This window comes from Corythoichthys intestinalis, chromosome 12, assembly GCF_030265065.1.
Source record: "Corythoichthys intestinalis isolate RoL2023-P3 chromosome 12, ASM3026506v1, whole genome shotgun sequence".
NCBI lineage: Eukaryota > Metazoa > Chordata > Actinopteri > Syngnathiformes > Syngnathidae > Corythoichthys > Corythoichthys intestinalis.
Window position 1 is genome coordinate 2573180 of NC_080406.1, and position 25004 is coordinate 2598183.

At 39.6% G+C, this 25004-nt stretch overlaps 2 protein-coding genes across 7 annotated transcripts in view; one reads left to right on the forward strand and one right to left on the reverse strand.

Moving 5' to 3' along the window:
* si:ch211-269e2.1 (cohesin subunit SA-2) overlaps positions 1 to 15899 on the forward strand; it is a 43346-nt gene extending 27447 nt beyond the window's left edge. For 2 of the 5 annotated variants that reach the window (XM_057852190.1, XM_057852189.1), the window contains 8 exons: positions 1231 to 1323; positions 1390 to 1564; positions 5877 to 6013; positions 6087 to 6188; positions 6255 to 6412; positions 9545 to 9661; positions 9798 to 9980; positions 13080 to 15899. In XM_057852190.1, coding sequence (XP_057708173.1) covers positions 1231 to 1323; positions 1390 to 1564; positions 5877 to 6013; positions 6087 to 6188; positions 6255 to 6412; positions 9545 to 9661; positions 9798 to 9980; positions 13080 to 13194 — 1080 coding nt within the window. In that variant the 3' untranslated portion in view covers positions 13195 to 15899. Of the gene's footprint in view, positions 1 to 1230; positions 1324 to 1389; positions 1565 to 5876; positions 6014 to 6086; positions 6189 to 6254; positions 6532 to 9544; positions 9662 to 9797; positions 9981 to 13079 lie in introns of those variants that run through there. The other 3 variants (XM_057852188.1, XR_009066291.1, XM_057852191.1) reach the window with 3 other exon arrangements.
* A 4034-nt stretch (positions 15900 to 19933) lies between these two features.
* Positions 19934 to 25004, reverse strand: part of ppp2r3b (protein phosphatase 2, regulatory subunit B'', beta) — a 49652-nt gene continuing 44581 nt past the window's right edge. Inside the window, exon 13 of one of the 2 annotated variants that reach the window (XM_057852193.1) lies at positions 19934 to 21291. In XM_057852193.1, coding sequence (XP_057708176.1) covers positions 21153 to 21291 — 139 coding nt within the window. In that variant the 3' untranslated portion in view covers positions 19934 to 21152. The remainder of the gene's footprint in view (positions 21292 to 25004) is intronic. The other variant, XM_057852192.1, reaches the window with a different exon arrangement.

The window sequence follows — 25004 nt, forward strand, 5'->3', positions numbered from 1 at the left end:
ACGACAAGTGCGTTTTTTTGCGTGTACTCGTAGTACAAGTGCGTTTATGTACGTGTACTCGTACTACAGGAACGTGTATTTGCGTGGACTTGTACTACAAACATGTGTACTTGTACTGTACTTGAACTGGAAATACACGTACTTGCGTGTACTTGTACTACAAGAATGTGTTCTACTAATGCAAACATGTGTACTTGTGTGCACTTGTACTACAGACATGTGTACATGTGTGCACTTGTACTACAAACATGTGTACATGTGTGTACTTGTACTGCAAACATGTGTACATGTGTGCACTTGTACTACAAACATGTGTACTTGTACTGTACTTGAACTAGAAATACATGTACTTGCATGTACTTGTACTACAAGAATGTGTACTACTAATGCAAACATGTGTACTTGTGTGCACTTGTACTACAGACATGTGTTCATGTGTGCACTTGTACTACAGACATGTGTTCATGTGTGTACTTGTACTACAGACATGTGTACATGTGTGCACTTGTACTACAGATGTGTACATGTGTGCACTTGTACGACAAACGTGTACATGTGTGCACTTGTACTACAAACATGTGTACATGTGTGCACTTTTACTACATGTACATGTGTGCACTTGTCCTATAAATATGCGTACTTGCACTATAAGTAAGTGTACTTGCATGTAACCATACTATTAGCACGTGTACTTGCGTGTACCTGTATTACAGGTGTGTGTTTTTGTGTGTACTCGTTCTACAAATATGTGTGCTAATACTGCAAGCATGTGTACTTGCACTATGAACATGTGTACTTGTACTACAAACATGTGTACTTGCACTCTAAACATGTGTACTTGTACTATAAGAATGTGTACTTGCTTGTACCCATACTATAAGTATGTGTACCTGTAATACAAGTGCGTGTTCTTGTGTGTACTTGTACTTCAAGTATGTTTATTTGCGTGTTGTTATACTACAAGTGTGTGTTTTTACGTGTACTCGTACTAAAAGTATGTGTATTTGTGTGGACTTTTGATAAAAGCACGCGAACTAGTACAGCAAGTCTACCAATCAGCACAGAAAAGCTACCCAGCGCAATGTTGTGCTGTTTATGGTTTTCATCGTTGTTGTAGCACCTTTTTTGGCCACCAATCCTACATATTGCTCCTTTTAACCTCCTATTCTATTACTGTATTTTTCTGGACTATAAGCCGGAATATATATATTTTTTGGTATGTTTTCTCAGGACAAGGCTGTGTCCCAAAGGCTTCAGTTGCGTGTACTGAGCGAGGCGAGTCATCGCTGTCTCTCTCATCCTGACCACAGTGTCAGACAGCAGGTACAATAAGCATGTTGTTCTTACAAAGACTCTTTCCTCACTCAACTTAACTCCCCCCAATGTCAGGCATTTCTAGGCGTGTGTGACATCCTAACCGCGCACTCCTCCCAGCGACAAGCGTGGCATCCCACCTCATGCGGCCCCCTGCCCTACACACCCACACCCAAACTGCAGATGGCGCTTTTGCACTTTGTATGCAAGAATGTCTTTGTGGGGCCAGATTGTGACCACGACAGCAAAGGTGAGTTTATACATATTTAATAGTTTAGAAAAAAAGCCTTCCAACCTTTAAGAAATGTATTGATTTATTTTGTATTTTTAAAAGTGAACCACGGATACATAGACGTGTATTTCTTCAAAAAGAAACATTAATATGAGTCAAAGTAATTGTAATTAATAATAAAGTAATTAAAATAATTGATATTAATAAACGCATTGTACTATACTTATTGAATATTAATTAATAATTAATAATTATAATTATATCATAAATTATTAAGTATATTATTATTATACTATTATATAATTATAAATAGTAATTAACAGTAATTATTAAATTATTGAACACGCAAAAAACACGTATTATATTATAAACAAACTAGGGCTGTCAAAATTATCGCGTTAACGGGTGGTAATTAATTTTTTTGAATTAATGACGTTAAAATATTTGAAGCAATTAATGCACATGCCCTGCTCAAACAGATTAAAATGACAGCACAGTGAAATGACATCTTGTTAATTGTGTTTTTGGGAGTTTTGTCACCCTCTGCTGGCGCTTGGGTGCAACTGATTTTATAGGCTTCAGCACCCATGAGCATTGTGTAAGTAATTATTGACATCAACAATGGCGGGCTACTAGTTTATTTTTTGATTGAACATTTTACAAATTTTATTAAAACGAAAACATTAAGAGGGGTTTTAATATAAAATTTCTATAACTTCTACTAACATTTATATTTTAAGAACTACAAGTCTTTCTATCCATGGATTGCTTTAACAGAATGTTAATAATGTTAATGCCATCTTGTTGATTTATTGTTATAATACACAAATACAGTACTTATGTACCGTATGTTGAATGTATATATCCATCTTATGTCTTATCTTTCCATTCCAACAATAATTTACAGAAAGGCATATGTTATAGATGGTTTGAATTGCGATTAATTACGATTAATTAATTTTTAAGCTGTAATTAACTTGATTAAAAATTTTAATCGTTTGACAGCCCTAAAACAAACGGATTATACTATACTTATTGATTATTAATTAATTAATAATTAATAATTATAATTAATCATATAATAAATTATTATGTTAAGTATATTATTATTATTATTATACTATTATATAATTATAAATAGTAATTAACAGTAATTTTTAAGTTATTGAACACACAAAAAACAGGCAATCGCGTGACAGTTGGTCGGGATCAATTTAAAAAAAAAAAAAAAAAAAAAAAAAAAAAAAAAAGGAAAAAAAAAACCCAGAGGGAAAACCGCGGGGAGAGGCAGACAAACGAAAAAAAAAAAAAAGGCAATATTGCAACAGCAATGAAGGGATATACAAACTGTCAAAGAGCAGCAAGTCAATATCTCGGCAAGCCGCCTAGGATCGGTTTAAGGACACTGCTGATGAGCTGGAATTGGATGCAGGTACGACGTCAGACACTCATCCCACATCTCTGTAACAAAACAATCTAACCAGCAGCAGAAGGTGACAAAAATAATGCCAGTCGTCATACTAGCTTCGCTTGCTAGCTACTCCCAGTCCAGTCCAACTACGTCATCACCCTGAGCGTCCATTGCGTGCATAAAACATGGCGCCCTCCGGAGGTCAAAACATGTACTAAATGTGATAGATTTTTAAATCAATGGCAATATTTTACATGTTTCTAATAACATATTTTGTTGAAAGAGAAAAATTGCAGCTTATTAGAGCCTACAAGTCTTCAAGTCTGAGGTTCCCTTTAACATTGGTTGCCATTAACAGCAATTGATGTCCAATCCAATGTGACTGGTAGGCCTGGCAGCAATAACATAAAACAACGTAACAATACTAACAATTTTTTTTGGATAACTATTGTTACAGCATATACTGTTGTACAACGCAACCTAATAATCTTGCGGCTGAAAAACAAAAACATAGTTTGACTCAGAAAATTAGAATATCCTGAAAAGGTTGTTGTATTACGGCAATTCGTCTTTAAAGAAATGAATTTGACATAATGAATGAATAAAATTAATATATTTCCGGCTCAATAATCAACGTTGGTTTCAACTTTTATAATAAAATTGCCAAAATGAAACAATTTTTACTTGATATTCAAATTTTTTCGGGTGGTACCTGTATACAAGTTGTTCGAGTAAAAGCCAAAAGTGAACAAAAATTGCGATTAATAGACCAGAAAATGATTGTATTTTTTCAATTATTTTTTTATTCCTTAGTCATTCGAAATATTGATCTCTTTGCGCTACGACTGTATCTTCTCCATTTTTCTGAAAACTTTAAAAACAAATAAAAAAAAAAAATGACTTCAATCATGCTATTAGGCTAACGATTTGTATTACATGCGGTTCAAGTTTTAAGTCATTTTAATGGTGTAGAAACCTTCTTGCACATCAGGTGGCGCCCTCGCTCTTTCCTTGTTAAGGGCAATTCATCTCGCATCTCCTCGACAATTGCAAATTTAGACTAAAACTGTCAGTTTGTTGAAGATAATATGGAAATGCATATTTTTGGCATGTTAAAAATCTGTGAAAACCGTATTAAATTCCTCCAGTTGTTTTAATAAGTGTACAATAATAATAATAATAATTAACCATCGCATCCAAATATGGTGGTGAGGCAATAAGAGGTCCGGTTAGGAGCTTCTCAATGTTCAAAGCGGCACACTGAGGTTGGATTACAGCCTCTAAAATGCTGTTGTTTTATGGGATTAGCCTGCTAACACTTTGGCTTTTATGGACACTTGTTCTTATGCGGGAGATCACGTCAAGGCGAACGCATCAGATGGCTCCAATCTACTTTTTCCGTGAGAAAAACAGACTCAACTCTGGCTCACCTCCTCGCCGGTTTTACAGGCCGCCGATTGAAGCCACATGCTGTCGCCGTAGAGGCGCTCGTGTTATGGTTTTGATGTTGCACCTGCGGAAACTATTGCACCGACGTCCTGGCGAATGGGTGTCTAGTTTTTTTGTAATCTTTTACTTTCATTTGTTAAACAGAGGATCGGAATCTGGTGAAAAGGAACGGGTTTTTGAAATGTAGTTATTTTGAAGTATTAGCTCATTGCTCGCTTTTGTTCTCGTCTTGTCGAATGAAAACTGTCTTTGGTCTCGTTACGTTTTAGCTTCCCAAGACAGGTTTTTAGCTTGTCGTCGTCAGGAAAAAAACTGTCCGTTGACGAAATATTTTCAATATCATGATAGTTGACGAAAAAGAGAATGCTTCATCGACCAGCAGGGCCGAGAGTGTATTTACCACATGGAAAAAAATGATTTTGCCATGTGGAATTTTTTTTGCCATGTGGCATTTTATTTTGCCCTGTGGCAAAATGGATTTTGCCGCGTGGCATTTTTTTTGCCATGTGGCATAATGGATTTTGCCATGCGTCATTTTTTTGCCATGTGTCGAAATGGATTTTGCCATGTGGCATTTTTTTGACAAGTGGCATTTTTTTGCCATGTGTCAAAATTGATTTTGCCATGTAGCATTTTATTTTGCCATGTGGCAAAATTGATTTTACCATGTGTCATTTTTTTGCCATGTGGCATTTTATTTTGCCATGTGTCAAAATGGATTTTGCCATGTGGCATTTTTTTGGCATGTGTCAAAATGGATTTTCCCATGTGGCAATTTTTTGTGATGTGTCAAAATAGATTTTTCATGTGGCATTTATTTTGCTATGTGGCAAAATTGATTTTACCATGTGTCATTTTTTGGTGATGTGGCAAAATGAATTTTGCCATGTAGCATTTTATTTTGCCATGTGGCAAAATTGATTTTGGTTTGTGGCATTTTTTTTTTTTTGGCCATATGACAAAAAAAACCGCCACATGGCAAAGTCCATTTTGCCACATGTCAAAAAAAAATGCCATGAGGCAAAATCCATTTTGCCACATGGCAAGAAAAAATTCCACATAGCAAAATCAATTTTGTCACATGACAAAATCCATTTTGATGCATGGCAAATACCACTTTTGGTTCTCGCTGTCTCTCTCATTTGCTGAGCGCCAATAAAAAAGTGGGCTGTAGTTGGCCCGGGAGCCGTAGATTAAAATCCACTGTATTCTGATGAAGAATTTGCGCAATATTGTGATATTGCCTGTCAACTTGTGTTGCACCATTGTTTAAATACTTATTGCTCTAAAGCCTTTAACCACTACAAATGTTGCTAATCTTCAACCTTCCTATGTCATTTTGCATCATGTGTTAGCATAAAGCTAACAAGGACAAACATGAGGCAAAGTTTTACTGTTCCAAATGATGCGAACTTGAAGCACCTTGAAATTTCTTGTTCATAAAATGATCCTAACTTGTCTTCTTCTCAGCTTGCCTGAGTTCCGAGGAGGAGAAAATGGAAAAGCTCCATAAACGAAGAATCATGCTGGCCGCCTACTGCAAGCTCATCCTACATGGCGTACTGGAGATGAGCACGGCGTCGGACATCTTTACCTTCTATGTCAAGGTATGTTTCAGTTCAAACGCTGGTAGAAAGCGGTTGTTAATATTGAACATGTGACTTTGATTTTGTCATTTAGCATCATAACGACTTGGGTGACATCATCAAGGAGACCATACACAGATGCAGACTTCTCGATAAGCTGGAGAGCACTCGTGCGCTAGTGCTGTCTTTGCAGCAGGTGAGCACATGCTCGCCGACCAAAACGGAAAGTCACGTTCAGCCTTTTCTCCCATGTCCTCTCCAGCTTTTTGTGCGTCTGAAGCGCGAACAAGAGGGCGCGGGGTCAGCTCACGTCCACCTCGGGGTCCAGACTTTCGCCGGCATCAAGGAGCTAGCCAGACGCTTCGCCCTCACCTTCGGGGACCCCGTTAAATATCGAGAGTGCCTCGTACTCATCCACAGGTTGACGATAACGATGATCTCACACCAGGGATAAGGGTGTTTATTTTTTTTGTCCCCCGATCTGATGACATGATTCGTAACTGGGCCCGATCAAGGCATTTTCAGAGGATAGGAATCAGGTGAAAAGATGGGGTTTTTAAGATGTCGTTATATATCGTTTTTATTGTTAAGGGCTACTAAACAACAAAATAATCAAGATGTACAAGGAATTAAAAAAATACATGACATGTACCCTATATTACTACACATGTAAACAAAGGAAGTGGATGTCAACTCCACCGGTAGAAATGTTATGCTAGCTTTCAAGGGAAGCTAATGTTAAGATAGCGTACCTGACTCTACCCTACTGAACTCTATTATGCTCTGGAGCTGTACTACCCTACCCTAACCTCCTGTAATGTACTATACTGTATTACACTCTACTGTGGGTCAGCAACCCTCGGCTCTGGAGCTGTACTACCCGACCCTACCCTACTACCCTACCGTACGCTTTACCCTACCCTACTGTGCTATATACTGTATTATACTCTACCGTGGGTCAGCAACCCACAACTCTGGAGCTGTACTACCCTACCCTACTACCCCACCCTACTGTACTGTACTATACTGTACTGTATTATACTCTACCATGGGTCAGCAACCCACGGCTCAGTAGATGTACTACCCTACCATACTCTACCCTACTGTACTGTATTATACTCTCCCACGGCTCTAGAGCTGTACTACCCCATCCTACCCTACCCTTTACCCTACTGCAGTGCTTCTCAATTATTTTCTGTTACCCCCCCCAAGGAAGACGTAAATGTTTCGCGCCCCCCCAACTCTCTGCCGCCACTGTAAATAGTATCATTCGTCTATATTACTATTATAAGTACGCCTCAGCCTAACATTGTGTCCTTTTTTTTCTATTAAAGAAAAAAAGTAACATAGATCAACTTATAATAAAGTATAACTTTTTTAACATTGTGTTGCTTGTAACAGAAAAGACTTAACGCGCATCAATTTGCCTGAAGTTAAAAAAAAAAAAAAAAATAAAAAAAAAGTCACATCCAAACTGTAAAAATACACTCAAGGTACATTTTTGACCATTTGATACTGAAAAATAAAATGTAATAAAATCAGTAAATAATAACAAATTCAAATTGATTAGAAACATTTACTCTTCAGGACAACATGCCAAAAAATTTGACCGAAAAAAAACAAAACTGAACAGAAGGGGGGAAAAAGGTCTTTGGACAGAAGGAAAGTTTTTATTTTCGCTGATTCACCACAGTGCTCACTGGTTTACTGATATAACACTGACAAAGCAGGACGATTGTGACAATTGGCAATATTCGGCACGTTTTCGCTGAAAAACAATCAAGCGGCTTATCAATGAGATTGAGGTCTAATGTCTTTAAGTGGCATCTTAACTGATTTGGCTTCTCCGCTATAATCATTTTTAGACTCAGTAAACAGTGGTCTTTCCTCATTTCCCACTATATTAAAAGTCAAAGGCAAACGGCCCGAAAAAAGCGCATTCTCGGCGGCCGAGGGAGAACCGTAGGTGAGGGCGGTGGTCGTGACGATCCCAAGCCGAAAACGGCACTTCTCGGCCGGACACGTGAGAACCGAAGAAGACAGCGGGTCGCTGCGTGAGTCCAGCTCTGCATGAGTCTCTTCCGTGTGCTCTTGCTTACTTCAAAAATACTGCACGCACTTTGAAAATGAGAGCGCCACTGCCACCCACGGAGTGGATGTGCAAGTACACTTTATTCTAGTACAGCAAAAAAAAAAAAAAAAAGCATGTTCCCCGAGGTCACTCGCGCCCCCCCTGGCATCGCTCTGCGCCCCCCTGGGGGGGCGCGCCCCACCATTTGAGAAGTACTGCCCTACTGTATTCTACAATACTGTATTATACTATACTGTGGGTCAGCAATGCTCGGCTCTGGAGCTGTACTACCCTACCCTCTACCCTGCCCTACCCTACTGTACTGTATTATACTCTGTGACCCACGGCTCTGGAGCTGTACTACTCTACCTTACCCTCCTGTACTATTCTGGATTATACTGGATTATCCTCTACCGTGGGTCAGCAACCCACGACTCTGGAGCTGTACTACTCTACCCTACCCTCCTGTACTGTACTATACTATACTGTATTATACTTTACTGTGGGTCAGCAACCCATGGCTCTGGAGCTGTACTACCCTGCCCTACCCTACTGTACTGTATTATACACTACCAACGTCTCTAAAGCTGTACTACCCTACCCTACCCTACCCTACTATACTGGATTATACTCTACCGTGGGTCAGCAACCCACAGCTCAGGAGCTGTACTACCCTACCTTACTTATACTCTACCATGGGTCAGCAACCCACGGCTCTGGAGCTATACAACCCTACCCTACTGTACTTTACTATAGTTGATTATACTCTACCGTGGGTCAGCAACCCACGGCTCTGCAGCTGTACTACCGTACCTACCCTACCGTACTATTCTGGATTATACTGGATTATCCTCTATCGTGGGTCAGCAACCCACGACTCTGGAGCTGTATTACCCTACCCTACCCTACTGTATCATGCTCTAGAGCTGTACTACCCCATCCTACCCTACCCTCCACCCTACTGTACTGTATAATACTGTATTATACTCTACCGTGGGTCAGCAACCCACGGCTGTGGAGCTGTACTACCCTACCCTACTGTATTATACTGTATTATGCTCTAGAGCTGTACTAGCCCATCCTACCCTACCCTACTACCCTACCCTCTACCCTACTGTACTGTACAATACTATATTATACTCTACCGTGGGTCAGCAACCCATGGCTGTGGAGCTGTACTACCCTACCCTACTGTACTATTCTGGATTATCCTCTACCGTGGGTCAGCAACCCACGACTCTGGAGCTGTACTACCCTACCCTACCTACCCTACCGTACTCTCTACCATCCCCTCCCCTAACCTACTGTACTGTACTATACTGGATTATACTCTACTGTGGGTCAGCAACCCACGACTCTGGAGCTGTACTACCCTACCCTACCCTCTACCTTAATGTAATGTATTATCCTGTACCGTGGGTATGGATTCATTGCCACACCCCTAACAAGCACGTTTGCTGTTTTTTTTTTTTTTTTTGCAGGAGCGGCATTGAATTTGTTTTCCGGGACTTTGCTGGCTCCTCCCTGGCGTTCCTGCCCTACTTGATCATCCTGGCCGAGTTCTCCGGCAAGCTGCTCAAACCAGACAAGAGGACAGTGTAAGTACACATTTCCCCCACGAGAAGTCTTTTTTTTGTTGTTGTTTTTTTTTTGGATGACTTAACGAAACTTCCCTAAATGACATTTGTAAACAAACTTATTATTTGGGTTTTGTTTTCCCGCAATTGTGCGTAGGTTAGCCTACTTGCAGAAGCACGTGCCAAACCTCAAAGAGGTGCAACGGCAGCCGCTGCTCCTCTACCGCGGCTCCCTATTGGCCGAAGGGGACGACGACGCCTCCCACGGACGCTCCAACGCGGCCAAGAACAAACCGGAACGCTCGCCGAGCCCCACTGATCCTCGAATTGAAAATCGCAGGTGCGGATTAGGAATATTTTCTCCCGTTTGGATGAAATTTTAACTAGTGTTGCACCAATACCATTTTGTGAGGAAATTTGTCACCGTCACTGGACAAACACTACCGGTGTTCTGCAATTCCTTCTACGCGGCGAGTCGTCCAACACATGCACACATCGGTTAAAAGTGGCGAATACTTACTATTTGTGTTTTTATTGAATCTTTTATTACCCTTTCTTTGCCTCAAAATACTTTTTCCATGTGTTTCCCTCTCATACTTTTAAGCATTGTGTTTTCGTGTGGTAGCTTCAAAGCAGATTGTTGATCTGTTGACCACATTAGTCACGTAGCGTATTTAAACCACCCTTATTTGCTATTACTATGTTTAAGTATTTTCTTAAAGTGCGTATGACACTTTTCCACCCCATCAGAAATTGCAACCTTGGGTTAAAAATGGCCGCGACTACAGTGATTACAAAGTAACCACTACAAACTTTCTTGAAATAAAGGAATATTTACTTACGTTGGATCATGGACGACATGTAGAAAAGTTCTCCTCAGACACATCATGTTAGTTGCACAACAACTGCAGCCGCTCTCACGGTTTACGTCTTCGCCATGTAGTTAAGCATTAATTTAATTAATTAATAATAATAAATAATTAATTTACGCCATATTCGTGTTGACCATGTGGCAGCTACACGCTCCTCCGATGTCGGCCAGTTTGTCCGGTAATTCTCTAGCTGCTTCCCCGGCAAACACGCTCTCCTGCCCACACCAGGGGACGAGCTCTAACTTGCACGCCGCCGGGCGGTATGCCAATCGGCGAAGACAATCGACAACCCCGCCGCCGTGTGATATTATCCCGGGTAGTTTTGAGTGATTTTTCGCTTCGAAAGGCTTGAATAGACTTTGAAACATCCCTCTGTTCGGGTTAGCATGTCGTCTAGCTGTCATGCCTCCTGGTTTGGTCACGCTCACCAAAGCCGGGGCAGGGAAATGACAAAAGCCGGTCTAATTCTGGTGGCATAAAATGTCGTTGGGAATGTGCGACAGTAAAGGTGAAGTCGACAGTTTTGACCATTGTGGAGTAATTTTGCCATGTCGTACTGAATAAATGCATTTTTATTATTTCATATTCCAATTCGCTCAAGACTGTTATTTGTCCTGACTCTACCATTTATTTTGCAATTGGGGAAAAATACTTGGATAAAAAGAATATCCTGTAAAATTATTGGGAGTAGAGAGACTGAAACAATGACATGTTGCGACTCTCTTAGTCGCATTTTCCTCGATCTGAATAATTCCCCCTCAATGGGCTGAATTTTAAATCAGGTGAAACCATGACCCTGCCGATGTCATCCTTCTGTTGGGGACATAGAGCCCTGTAATGATGGGCGTGGCTAAACGGCGGATTAAGGCTCATTTCTCATCATCTGCGCTTTGCCAAATTGTTGTGTATAGTCGAATTGTCTCAAAATATGGTTCTAATTCACATAATAATGCTATTTAAGACTTTTTTTTTATCCTGTCGTACGCACTTTAAGATATCTTTAGTATATTCTGCTTGTATGCATCTAAACAAAACAAGCTGAAAGCGCATGGTAGTACTTTGCGTGTCAAATTCGCCTCTTGTAGATGTTTCGCCGGTGTAGGGCACACAGTCTTGTCCTACTCTTGTCTCATCCGGTCTTTCCTGTTCATTTTGCTTTTGCTAGTCCTCTTGTGAAATTTCGAATGTGCCGTCATGCTCATTAATGTTCCTCTTGGGTTCAAATTGAAAGGATCACATGTTGAGTCATACTCTGGAAGCCCGGCAGCGACTGCCCTGCGATGTCAACAACAACGGCGACCTACTAGTTAAACTAATTTTACCGATTGTATAAAAACAAAGACATCAAAAAGGGTTTTAATTAAGAGATGCCGATCGATCGGGTCCGATCATGTCATTTTCAAAGTATTGGAATCGGCAAAAAAAATATCGGCCATCCCTTTTTTAAATATATTTTTTAATTAAATCGTTTTCTAATTGTATTTAACGTTACAAACATAATATGTTACACTCATCGAGAGTCTTTAGTTTAGGCTTAAGGTAGGGATATCAAATTGATCCCGATAACGGCGGTAATGAATTTTCAAAAAAATGTATCACGTTAAAATATTTAACGCAATTAATGCATGCGCTGCACGACCCCCTCACGGAAAGTCGCACTCAATCTGTAATGGCGCCGTTTTACTTAATATATAGAGAGATAAAAGGCAGCGTAAAATGAGTAGAGTGAATTTAGGCAGCCTTTGGAGCCTTTTTTTAATTGGCTAAAGCCTTACAATCCCTCTCCCTATGACTAGAAATATCATGGGAAGCAATGTGGGGAAGCAAGGTAACAATTGATCTGTTTCTTAACACCTTACGTTATTTCCCAACGCAGAGAAGATATATCAATTGGTAGCACTACGCACAGTCATGGTTCCACTTTGGGCATTTGGCTACAGTATCATTTACTGAAAGCTCAACAAATACACTAGATGGCAATATTTAGTCATAATATACAAAGTCACATTTATCCTTTAAGAATTACAAGTCTTTCTATCTGTGGATCCCTCTCACAGAAAGAATGTTAATAATGTAAATGCCATCTTGAGGATTTATTGTCATAATAAACAAATACAGTACTTATATACGGTATGTTGAATGTATATATTCATCCAAGTTTTATTCATTTTTTTCTTAATGCATTGCCAAAATGTAGATGATTGGGAAAAATTATCGGGAATGATTGGAATTGAATCGGGAGCAAAAAAAGCAATCGGATCGGGGAATATCGGGATCGGCAGATACTCAAACTAAAACGATCGGGAACAAAAAAACATGATCGGAACAACCGTAGTTTTAATATCAAATTATTTTCATTTATAGTAACGTTTATCTTTTTAAGAACTACAAGTCTTTCTACTATTTCATCCTATTAAGCCCGTACATCTAAAAGTTGATCATTTTTTACTTAAGAAAAAGATTTGGACTGAAAACAAGGGAATTTAACTAGTTTTAAGGAGGTGTGTTTTTGCAGTGAAGTATCTGTGCAACAACACTATTTTGATTTGACGACACTGTTTTGCCAGCAACAAGATGACCCGTACGCCGGACCCTGTGGTCAGTCGACCCCCGACACAACTCAACGCTACCACGTCTGACGGTGACGAAGATGACGAAGCTGCCGTGGAAGTTGAGCTCTGACTAAATTTTGACGGTCACGATTTTAACTCCGAAAGAACACTACTTTTTGTCTCCCTCTATTTATTTATCTATTGTATTCAGGTAGTTCCCGGGTTACGACGTACTCGATTTATGCGATTTCGACTTAACGACACCAGTCTCTCATCCGCCATTTTGTTTCCAGTCTTTTTTTTTAGTCGCACAAACAGTACCAAATTTTACCTCATAGAATCGTATTTTTTAACTTTACTTTATTAACACGACTTGTTCTGTCCTCACTAAACTTGAAGTTCAGCTTGACAGATGGCAAACTAAGCAATTGTGCTTTTTGAAGCTTTTGACTTCCTTCACTTTTGACAATTTGGAAAGCTGCAACACACATATGTACAGTTATGTTCATAATGCCACGCATTTTAACGATGAAACACTTGACCCAAAACAATTGGTGCTCAAACAAACATCCATCTAGTCTGATCAATATGTAAATTTAGTAGTGTTATATATTTTTTGGGGGGGGGTTTAGTAAAGGGATGCATGAGGAGTCCTTCCGCGAGTTACATACAAGTGCGACGTGGTTTTGGTATGATGCGATATTCAGTCAGAGGTGGGTACAGTAGCCAAAAATTTTACTCAAGTAAGAGTAGCGTTACTTCAAAATATTACTCAAGTAACAGTAGTCGCCTAAAAAATGTACTCAAGTAAGAAAGTATTTGGTGAAAAGAATACTCAAGTAATGAGTAACATTGTGATTAACTGCTAATATTTTTGTTGGATTTTTTTTAAAACAATGGTAAGTTTTTTTTCTCTCGGCACAAACTTATCTATGTGAGTTGTTGTTGTGATACTGTACAATAAACCATTACATAACCACATTAAGCCCAAAAAATATACACAAAAAAAAAAAATTACGAGAGAAAAAAAAAAAAAGTAAATAAATGAAGCATTATTCACCCAAAGAGCATGAGTGCCCTCTGCTGGAGAAAATATTTCCTAGTTTGAATAGTGACGAGTTCCTTCTTAATTACGATTTTGAAATCAAAAGGATCATATCCGGATTTCCGTGGTCAATCAGTGCCAAATAAAAACTGGAAGAGAGGTTAAACTCCGTGCTTTTGAGTCATGTTGAGGGCAGCGCTCTATATCAAATACTTGATTTTTTACGGTGCTTTAAAGACACCACATGATTGAACAGGCTGGCGTGAAGATAGAACGACAAGCTTGCGTTTGATTGGTATAATAGTAGTGTGATTATTGTTGCGACGTCTAATTGGTGAAATCGCTTGAGCTACTCTTAGCATCACTGGCTAAAAATTACATGAACTATGTAGAATAAAGAGGAAAAATGTAACGACTCTTGTGTAGCCCAAAGTAGCAGAGTAGCGGTTTTTCTTCACAAATCAAGTAAAAGTAAAAAGCATTGCTTGTAAAACTACTTTTAGTACATTTTTTGCTAAAAGTTACTCAAGCAAATAAAACGGAGTACATGTAATGTGTTACTACTAGAGCTGCGAATCTTTGGGCACCTAACGATTCGATTACGATTCAGAGGCTCCGATTCGATTATAAAACGATTATTGATGCACCCCCACCCTCCTTTTTTTTTATTTTTTAAAATGTTTTGTACATTAGTTCCAAAATTGTTCAAAAATACTCTCTGGCTAAACCAAACTACTATTTCAGTATCAAGTTAACATATAGCAGTAAAGAAATACACAAAAATAACAGTAAATAAAAAACACCAGTCCCCATTCTGTATCAGCAGCTTTAAACTACATTCAATTAATTTAATGTTGTGAATCAACCGTTAAAGTTGTTAAAATTGCTCCCGTTATTCCATAATTTCCCTTTTGTCTACTTTCGACATGTGAAAGTTTTAAAACTATTTTAAAGATAGATTCTAGTCAATATTTTACCGATTTAGGAGTATTTAAGATAAAAAGTTAATTAGGTTTGATTGGAAGGTTCGCTACAACAGCCTTGCAGGGAAGTGTACTGCTTTAAGATGGCGGCCGTTTACTAACGCCCGCATCTCGCTTTTTGTAGATGTGCTGCTAACGCTACTGAATCTATAATGCATCTAGTCCTATATAAATGATATCTACCGTAACATTATGTGGATGTACTTTGTAGCAGCTTTTCGGCAGCAGTCAGGTATGTTTGTTTTTTTTAATCTCGTGGCATGAGTTGAGCATTGGCATTACCCGAGGGGCCGGTTAATGAGAAGCATGATGTTTAGCTACTCTCGCTCCGTTCATTGCCTCCCGAAGAGCGCGCGGCGCGCTGAGTGTGTTGTACTTCTGCTTTACTTGGCATATTTCAATAATCGGAATTTGGATGTTTGTGAATCGTTCTCGAATCTGCCACGGCCGAATCGCGAATAATCTATGAATCGGAAATTTTGTACACCTCTAGTTACTACCCACCTCTGTCTTCAATGTCATCAAAACGGCTCAGCTTGGCTCCATGGTACGACACTCCTCCTCCTCAGACTCCTTGCTCACCACAGTAGATTGGTCTCATTTGCTTCACAAAAGTCCGCTATCTTAAATGCTACGAATGCTAACGTATTTACAATTCTCATCGAAATTGCTCACACGTAACTCCACGAAATGCAGTTGTAAACTTAATTACAAATGCTTACACGAACATACTACGAGGGGCATTCGAAAAGTAATGCACTCAAGTACATTACTCGTACAGGATTTTACCAATCTTGTTTATATTTGGCACAAACCTGATAGGGCACACCTTTTTGCGATTTGTTATATGTGTTTTTCTTATTTTCAGATTTTTAAAGCTTAAACTAGCTTCCACCTCGAGCTGCACCTCAAAAACAAAGAGCTGTAATCGAATTCCTTGTTGCAGAGGGAGAAACCCCTCTGAGGATTCACAACCGGCTGGAAAATGTCTACAAGGATGATACCATAGACTATAGTACTGTAAAAAGATGGGTACAGCGATTTAAAAACAGGACTGAAGAAGACCACGAAGAGGTGGGTAAAGCCAGCAGAGCCGATAAGCCCTGTAGTGGTCGCCCAGCCACCTCTGACGAGCTTCAAGAGGGGCAGCCATTTTGGAAGCTAGTTTAAGCTTTAAAACTCTGAAAATAAGAAAAACACATATAACAATCGCAAAAAGGTGTGTCCTATCATGTTTAAGCCAAATACAAACAAGATTTGTAAAATCCCGAAAGAGCAATGCACTTGAGTGCATTACTTTTTGAATGCCCCTCGTATATTAGCTGAAACAATTTACAGTCTTATGTGGGACAAACCAGAGCGCAGATGTCCTTTATTCATCTCAGGCGAGTCTGCTCCTCAGTCATACAAGGCCCAATGCCGCCACCAGAGGGTAGTGTATCCTCCACCATTGAACAAAATGCAATAGTTTTGGACTTTTTGGATCGTTATTTTGAATTTTTATTGGGTCTATTCTGACCTAGGCGGAAATTTGGGTACGTCACTAGCGTAGGGACGGTGTTCTGACAAACAGATATCAATTCGACCAGAATACCCAAAGCGCTAACGAGCATGCGCACGACAACCACGCCCCTCCAGGGGTGATCACACGTCAAATGTCGTTCGAGTTCATTTACCATTTTGACTACGATTTCGTTGCTGTGAGTAATATTTTTTAATATCAATTTTTCAGTGCCTTTTGACCATTAAAAAATATTGACATAGTAGTGGTATCTAATTATTTAATATAATAATGTATCTAAATACACGTGTCAAAACGTAAAGATTTGTTCAACATTAAGCTGCTATCAACAACGGAACTCGCTCGTAACCCGGGGACTACCTGTACTATCTATTTTTACCGGACGCATGCTGTCTACCATATACAGTGCTGCTCAAAAGTTTGTGAACCCCCTCAACATTTTGGAATTTTCTATTATTTCAACCTGATTTCCTAATCAATCAATTCAGTAGTTTTTTTTTTGTTTTTTTAACAGTTGTGTTGTTGAGACTAAATTAAAAAGAGTTTTCATCAACTGATGTAGGTGCAAAATTGAACTGTTTGGTCACAACCCAAACCGCCATGTCTGGCGAAAAGTCAACACTGCATACCACCAAAAGAACCTTCTCCCAACAGTGAAGCATGGAGGTGGGAATGTCAAGATCTGGGCTTGCTTTTCATCCTCAGGACCTGGACAACTCCACATAGTCCAGGGAATCATGAATTCTGAGGAATATTGTCAAATCCTAGAACATAACCTGACGCCATCTGTTTTGAAGTTAAAGCTTGGCAGAAGGTGGATCATGCAACATGATAATGATCCAAAGCATTCCAGCAATACAACCAAGGAATGGCTGAAAAAGAAGAAGATTCGTGTTCTGGACTGGCCCAGTCAAAGTCCTGACCTAAATCCCATTGAAATGCTGTGGCGGGACCTGAAGCGAGCAGTTCATGCCAGACGCCCATCAAACCTCTCTCAACTGACTGCGTTCTGCAAGGAAGAATGGGCAAAAATCCCCAAAAGTAGATGTGAGAGGCTGATTAGTCACTACAGAAACGGTTTGGTTGAGGTAATCTCTGCAAAAGGAGGCGCAATATCCTATTAACTGAAGGGGTTCACATACTTTTGCACACATGATATCTGAGTTTTTCTTAAATCAACCACTTTTGTTAAATAAAGAATGACAATATAACTATTTCTTTTGTTTCAGTCCATTATTTGGAATGTCAGTATTGTGGATTTGGGTATAACTTAACATTTAATAAGGTTATTTTAGTTTTTTTTACAAAAAATCTGACCATCGCTGTGGGGTTCACAAACTTTCGAGCAGCACTGTATAACTGAAAGCACTTTCATTTAGTATCCCTCCAGGTTATGTACTGTACTATATTTATTTTCACTAGCTGGAGGTGGAATTATGCACCAAGATGATATTGTCAATAGTGATGAATTTTTGTTGTATTTCTTACAATTTTGTTTAAACGAGACATAACAGTCAAGGTGCTCACAATATATTGGAAAGGTGATATATCGCAATACTTTGTAGCCCAAAAGGTGATAGTATGCTACCACCAAGAATCGATATCATTTTAAAAATGTGTCAATGTTTAAAATTAAAAAAAGGAACAGGTTGTTACCAAAATCTTCCATTAGAATAGTATTTAGGTTAGATCACTGGCTGCCATTGACAGCAATAGACATCAGATTCATTTGGATTGGACGTTTAGTGACATCAACCGAGCATTCACTTTTGTGGGCATTTACCTGTTGATTTTGAGTCACTGCCTATTCATCTGGGGACATTCCTGAGTCACTTCCTTTTCAGTAACCCTATATCAACAGGAAGGTACCCATAAATGCACCAAAAGGAAAAGTCTGTAACCTGGAAATGGCCGAAAACCAACAGAAAGTTTCCAGAAATGTCCCAATATCAATAGGAAGTGATTGATGAAAAGGAAGTGACCTGAAATGCCCCAAAAGGAACAGAAAATCACCCGAAATCAATACAATGTTGCCCGGAAATGACCTAAAATCCAAAGGAAGTGACCAATGAACAGGAATTGCGCCAAAAATGCCCCAACCAACTAAAAGTGACCAAAAATCAATACAAAATTACCTGGAAATGCCTCAAAAGAAACAAGAAGTGACCCAGAATCAATGCAAAGTTACCCAGAAATGCCCTAAAATCCAAAGGAAGTGACCAATGAACAGGAATTGAGCTGGAGATGCCCCAATCAATTGAAATGGACCAAAAATCAATACAACTTTACCTGGAAATGCCCCAAAATGAACAGAAAATGACAAAATCAATGCAGTTACCCAGAAATACCCCGAAATCAACAGGAAGTGACCGATGAAAAGAAAGTGACCCGGAAATGCCCCAAAAGGAACAGAAAGTGACCTGAAATCAATGCAAAATTACCTGGAAATGCCCTAAAATCCAAAGGAAGCGACCAATGATCAGGAATTGAGCCAAAAACGCCCCAATCAACTGAAAGGGTCCAAAAATCAACACAAAAGTTACCTGAAAATGCCTCAAAAGGATCAAGAAGTGACCCAGAATCAATGCAAAGTTACCCGGAAACGCCCCAAAATCAACAGAAAGTGACCCAAAATCAATACAAAGCTACCCGGAAATGTCCCAAAAGGAACAAGAAGTGACCCAGAATCAATGCAGTTACCTGGAATTGCCCTAAAAACAACAGGAAGTGAGCTAAAGATGCCCCAATCAATGGTGTACTGCACACGTCACTTTTGCTCACTAATATTCATGACGTTAGCAATTGTTGCGAGGCTGGTCAAGCTCACATTTGTCCGAATGCTAAATGCATGTAAGTAGTGTACGAACGAAATGTTTACGGAGCTAAACCTACCAATTGTCCGAAAATGATGTACCTGGTGCCAAATTCACTGTTAAAGATGTGAAGAACATACAAATGTTCAAGAAATGGCTGGAGTATCGAGGGCCGAAAAAGCCGACCTGATCCAGAGATAGCTTTTTTATCGACACCCTTTTCTTGTGTGCATTACGCCACAGACAATGACATTCTCCGGTTTCAACAATCCATCCTTTACCATCATATGCCCTGTCATATATTATATCCTCTGGTATTCTTATGTTTCTGAGCGTTCTTGGGGGTAATTACATTACTATTTTTTTTTTTTGGTAGCGATGGCAAATGCTACTCGGTGACAGCCAACGAACACTTTTAATATTTTCATTTAACAAATCTTAATTCTATAATTTATTTACACTTCCCCCCTCACTAAAGTTTTTTTTTTTAAACAGAAAAGGTAACAGTGCAGATACCATTTTAATTTTTCTCAGGTCATTCATTGTCCCACAGAAGCAGCACGGCAAAACGCTACTCTAAAAAAATAAAAATATCAAAATGGTTTACCTTTTCCTCCTCTGTAGGACCATGGCCCCCGACACAATGTTTACTGCATATGAAATGTAAACTGCTTCCCTTTGCTGGAGTTAAACTGGTCTTTTGGACGTCCGCGCAAATTCATCCATTCTTCACATTTTTTTCCTCCGAGTTTTTGGTTTCGGGAAACGTCTGAAGAAAACATCCGTCAACTTTCGTAATGCCTAGAGTCGTTTCTACAAGTTCCATATCAGCAGTGTTTGATCGGCATGCTGTTTTTTTTGTAATTTTACCAGAGAAAACAAGCAGAAATAACATGGATTTTATGGGAGGGTGTGTCTATAATGACCCGCTTCCACGTTACGATGGCGATGTCATGGTGTACAAGTAGCATTCGTGTGGTACGCTGTTGAGCCGAAGATGCCCCAATCAATTGAACGAAACCAAAAATCAATACAATGCTCCAAAATTAAAAGAAAGTGACTCAAAATCAACGCAGTTACCCGGAAATGACCCAAAATCAACAGGAAGTGATCCGGAAATGCCCCAAACTCAATTGAAAGGGACCAAAAATCAATACAAAGTTACTTGAAAATGCCCCAAAGTAACAGAAAGTGACCAAAAATCAACTTGAAATGACGTAAAATGCCTCAAAATGAACTTACCTGACATTGGATGCTACTGACAGCCATTGAAGTAACTTCAAACAGATTGGACGTCTACAAGTGATAAACTCGTTCCAACTCACAGCATAAGTGTGAAAATACTGTGTTTTAAAAGAAATAAAAGACTTTTCAGCGTCAGTGACTTTGGTTTTTATGAACTTCATTACATAGAAAAATCTTAACTTGCCCAAATCATTTACATCACAGCAAACAATATTTACACTTTCATATAGATTTATAAATTCTTCTCATAAATTAAAAGGACACATCTCACACTTTCACACGCAAACGGCGTCCGACGGATGACTTGTTGTACAGAAACTTCCGGTATGATCACTGGAATGTAAAGTGAGCGGGGATGGAGGCGGAGTCAAGGTAGTGATGTCATCGCAACTCCTTAATTAGGTCAAATGAATGAGAAGAAAATAAGTCGCAGCGGGTCGTCAGTAAATTGCTTGTGGGAACATCGAGACGCGTGCTCGCTCATTCGAAGTCATCCTCGTACTCGAAGTCGTCCAGGTCTAAGTTGCAGTGCGGCGCGGGAATCTGGAAGAAGTGCCTTTTCGTCAGACCCGGATCGGACGGGACGTGCGTTTCCAGGGGACTCGGTGGCGCTTCGTACCTGAATAGACACGAGAATTAACCGAAGGGAAAAAAAGATTGATATATTGCATGCTTGCTGCCACAGGAGGGCAGTAAAAACACCTTGTGTGTTCTTTTTTTTTTTACAAGAACCAAACATCTTAGTGGTCTCTTGAGCCGGGCTAGTACAGTGGTACCTCTACATACGATCGCTTCGACACACGAACTTTTCGACATCCGACGTAAAATTTGACTCGCCATTTGTTTCTACATCCGACGACATGCTCGAAATACGACGACAATGGCAGCACCGCAGACGAATGCACGGCGGATTTTCTTGTGTGACAAATCAACACAGGTTTCAGAAAAGGTTGGTACAGGTGGTGAAACAAGGAAAAAGTTGACGCTTACCTTCTAAATGAAGATGCAAATGACAGAAAAATATGAGCGTAGGGTGGGCATCCGTGAAATGGCTCAACAATACATCTCCACGGTCCTCCTCCGACCATCGTTCGCCAGTCTTTATAAGTTAAGCTGACAATTCTTATTGTGGTAACATCTCCAGAGAAATCGCCAGCTTCGCCACGTTTTCATCATTTCTTTCACAACTTATTCAACACAAAACGCCTGCTGTCTGCCGCAATTGACGATGTTCTCAAGAAAGCATTGAAAGCGAAAGTAAACTTTCACCCGCTCCCCTCCCTCTTTGTCACGTCAGCGCCGCGGTGCCTTCAGGTACAGAAAAAAACGTCCGCCTTATTAGAACCCGTTTCGTTACACTATTACAGGAATTATTATTATTATTACATTATTAATCCGATTTTTATTTATTATTTATTTGTTTTGCTATATGTAATTGCCATTTGTAATAGTACCAGCAGTATTTTTTAAGGATTTAGTGCAGGTTTTTGGGCTGTGGAACAAATTAATGGAATTATAATGTATTCCTATGGGAAAATCCTGCTCGACATACGACCATTTCGACTTACAAACAAGCTCCTGGAACGGATTAACTTCGTATGTAGAGGTACCACTGTATATTTTTTGGCCAAACCTGCCATTGACATTCCAAATGGCACTGGAAGATGAGTATTCACAGCCTGTCCTTCTAGTATAAGTGAATTGGACGTCTATCGGTGTCAATGGTAGGCAATGAGTTCATTTTGTCTTACTTCGTTCTCATTTAAGATACTTAAAGGCCACTTCCTGTCAATTTCGGATCATTTCCTGTTGATTTATTCAGGTGATTTCATGTTGATTTGGGGCACTTCCTTATTAACTCTTCGGCTGCCATTGACGGTACTAGACATCCAATTCATTTTGACCGGGAGGGGGTGCGAATGAACGAATGTGATTGCGGATCACATTCGTTCATTCGCACCCCCTAACACCAAAGTGAGCCAAGTGCAGTACTGCAACGCACTCGATCACACAAGTCTAAGGTTTCACGGCGCAATGTCAAAATAAAAGGATCTGATTCTCTATGTACATAACCGATGAGCTACAAAGTACCTGTCAGGCAGAACTACTAAGACTACATGTACTTGCGTGTACTGGTACCACGAGTAAGTACTGGTACTACAATATATATACTTGCATGTATTTGTACGACAATTATGTGTATTTCCGCGTGCCCGTTACCACGAGTGCATGTAATTGAGTGAATAGGTACCATGACTACGTGTATTTCCGTGTAGCGGTACTACAACTACGTATAATTGAGTGATCGGTTACTATGAGTACTTGTATTTCTGTGTAGCGGTACTATGAGTACGGGTACTACGAGTATGTGTATTTCCGTGTAGCAGTATTAGGAGTACGTGTAACTGAGTGAACTGTTACTGCGAGTACGTGTATTTCCGTGCAGCGGTACTACGAGTACGTGTAATTGAGTGAACGGGTACTACGGGTACGTGTAATTGAGGGATTGGGTACTACAAGCGTGTGTATTTCCGTGGAGCAGTATTACGAGTATGTGTAATTGAGTGAACAGTTACTGCGAGTACGTGTATTTCCGTGTAGCGGTACTACGAGTACATGTATTTCCGTGTAGCTGTAATACGAGTACGTGTAATTGAGTGATTGGTTGCTACGAGTATGTCTAACTTTGCGTGCCCAGCACCACGAGTACATGCATCTCTGCGTGCGCGGTACCACAAGTACGTGTATTTCCGCATGCGCGGGACCACAAGTACGTGTATTCCCGCGTGCGCAGTACCACGAGTACGTGTATTTCCGCGTGCGCGGTACCACAAGTACGTGTATTTCCGCGTGCGCGGTACCACAAGTACGTGTATTTTCGCGTGCGCGGTACCACAAGTACGTGTATTTCCGCGTGTGCGGTACCACGAGTACGTGTATTTCAGTATTTCAGTTCTATGACTGCGTGTAATTAAGTGAACGGGTACTACGAGTACATGTAATTAAGTGAACGGGTATTACGAGTTCGTGTAATTAAGTGAACGGGTACTACGAGTATGTGTAATTAAGTGAACGGGTACTACGAGTACGTGTAATTAAGTGAACGGGTACTACGAGTACGTGTAATTAAGTGAACTGGTACTACGAGTACGTGTATTTCCATGTAGCAGTACCATGAGTAAGTGTATTTTTGTGTACTGGTGCTACACGTATGTGTATTTAATAGGGCTGTCAAAATTACCGCGTTAACGGGCGGTAATTAATTTTTAAAATTAATCACGTTAAAATATTTGACGCAATTAACGCACATGCCCCGCTCAAACAAATTAAAATGACACACAATGCAATGTCTACTTGTTACTTGTGTTTTTTGGAGTTTTGTCACTCTCTGCTGGCGCTTGGGTGCGACTGAATTTATGGGCTTCAGCACCCATGAGCATTGTGTAATTATTGACATCAACAATGGCGAGCTACTAGTTTATTTTTTGATTGAAAATGTTACAAATTGTATTAAAACGAAAACATTAAGAGGGGTTTTAATATAACATTTCTATAACTTGTACTAACATTTATCTTTTAAGAACTACAAGTCTTTCTATCCATGGATCGCTTTAACAGAATGTTAATAATGTTACTGCCATCTTGTTGATTTATTGTTATAATAAACAAATACAGTACTTATGTACAGTATGTTGAATGTATATATATCTATCTTGTGTCTTATCTTTCCATTCCAATAATAATTTACAGAAAAATATGGCATATTTTAAAGATGGGATTGAATTGCGATTAATTACGATTAATTAGTTTTTAAGCTGTAATTAACTCGATTAAAAATTGTAATCGTTTGACAGCCGTAGTATTTAAGTTAACCGGTACTACAATATGTATACTTGCGTGTAGTGATACAAATACGTGTACATGCGTGTTCTTGTACATTTCCCACCCCTGACATAAAGTGAAAATCAGAGGCATCCCTATAGGGAAGCACATTTACATCATGCAGAATTTGGACAACTCTGGGACAACAGTGTGCAGGGGAAGAAGACAAAGGAGAAGATGACGAGCAAAGGTGTGCAATTGCAGGAGACTTGAAAACTAAATCCAGTCCTAATATGTTTTAGGATGAGATTTGTCTGGTTCGGAAGGACGGAAGGTTGACTTTGCTTCTTTCTGATATCTTGCTAGGTCTTACCGGCAAGGAGGTAGTCCACCTTCAGAGCTTAGTAGTGGTCCTAAAGTTCCACACGATAAATTCATCAACTAACGAAGAAAATGATAGGCTATTCCATCTAATAACCTAATGTACATAAGTCAAGAGGTGAAATGTCG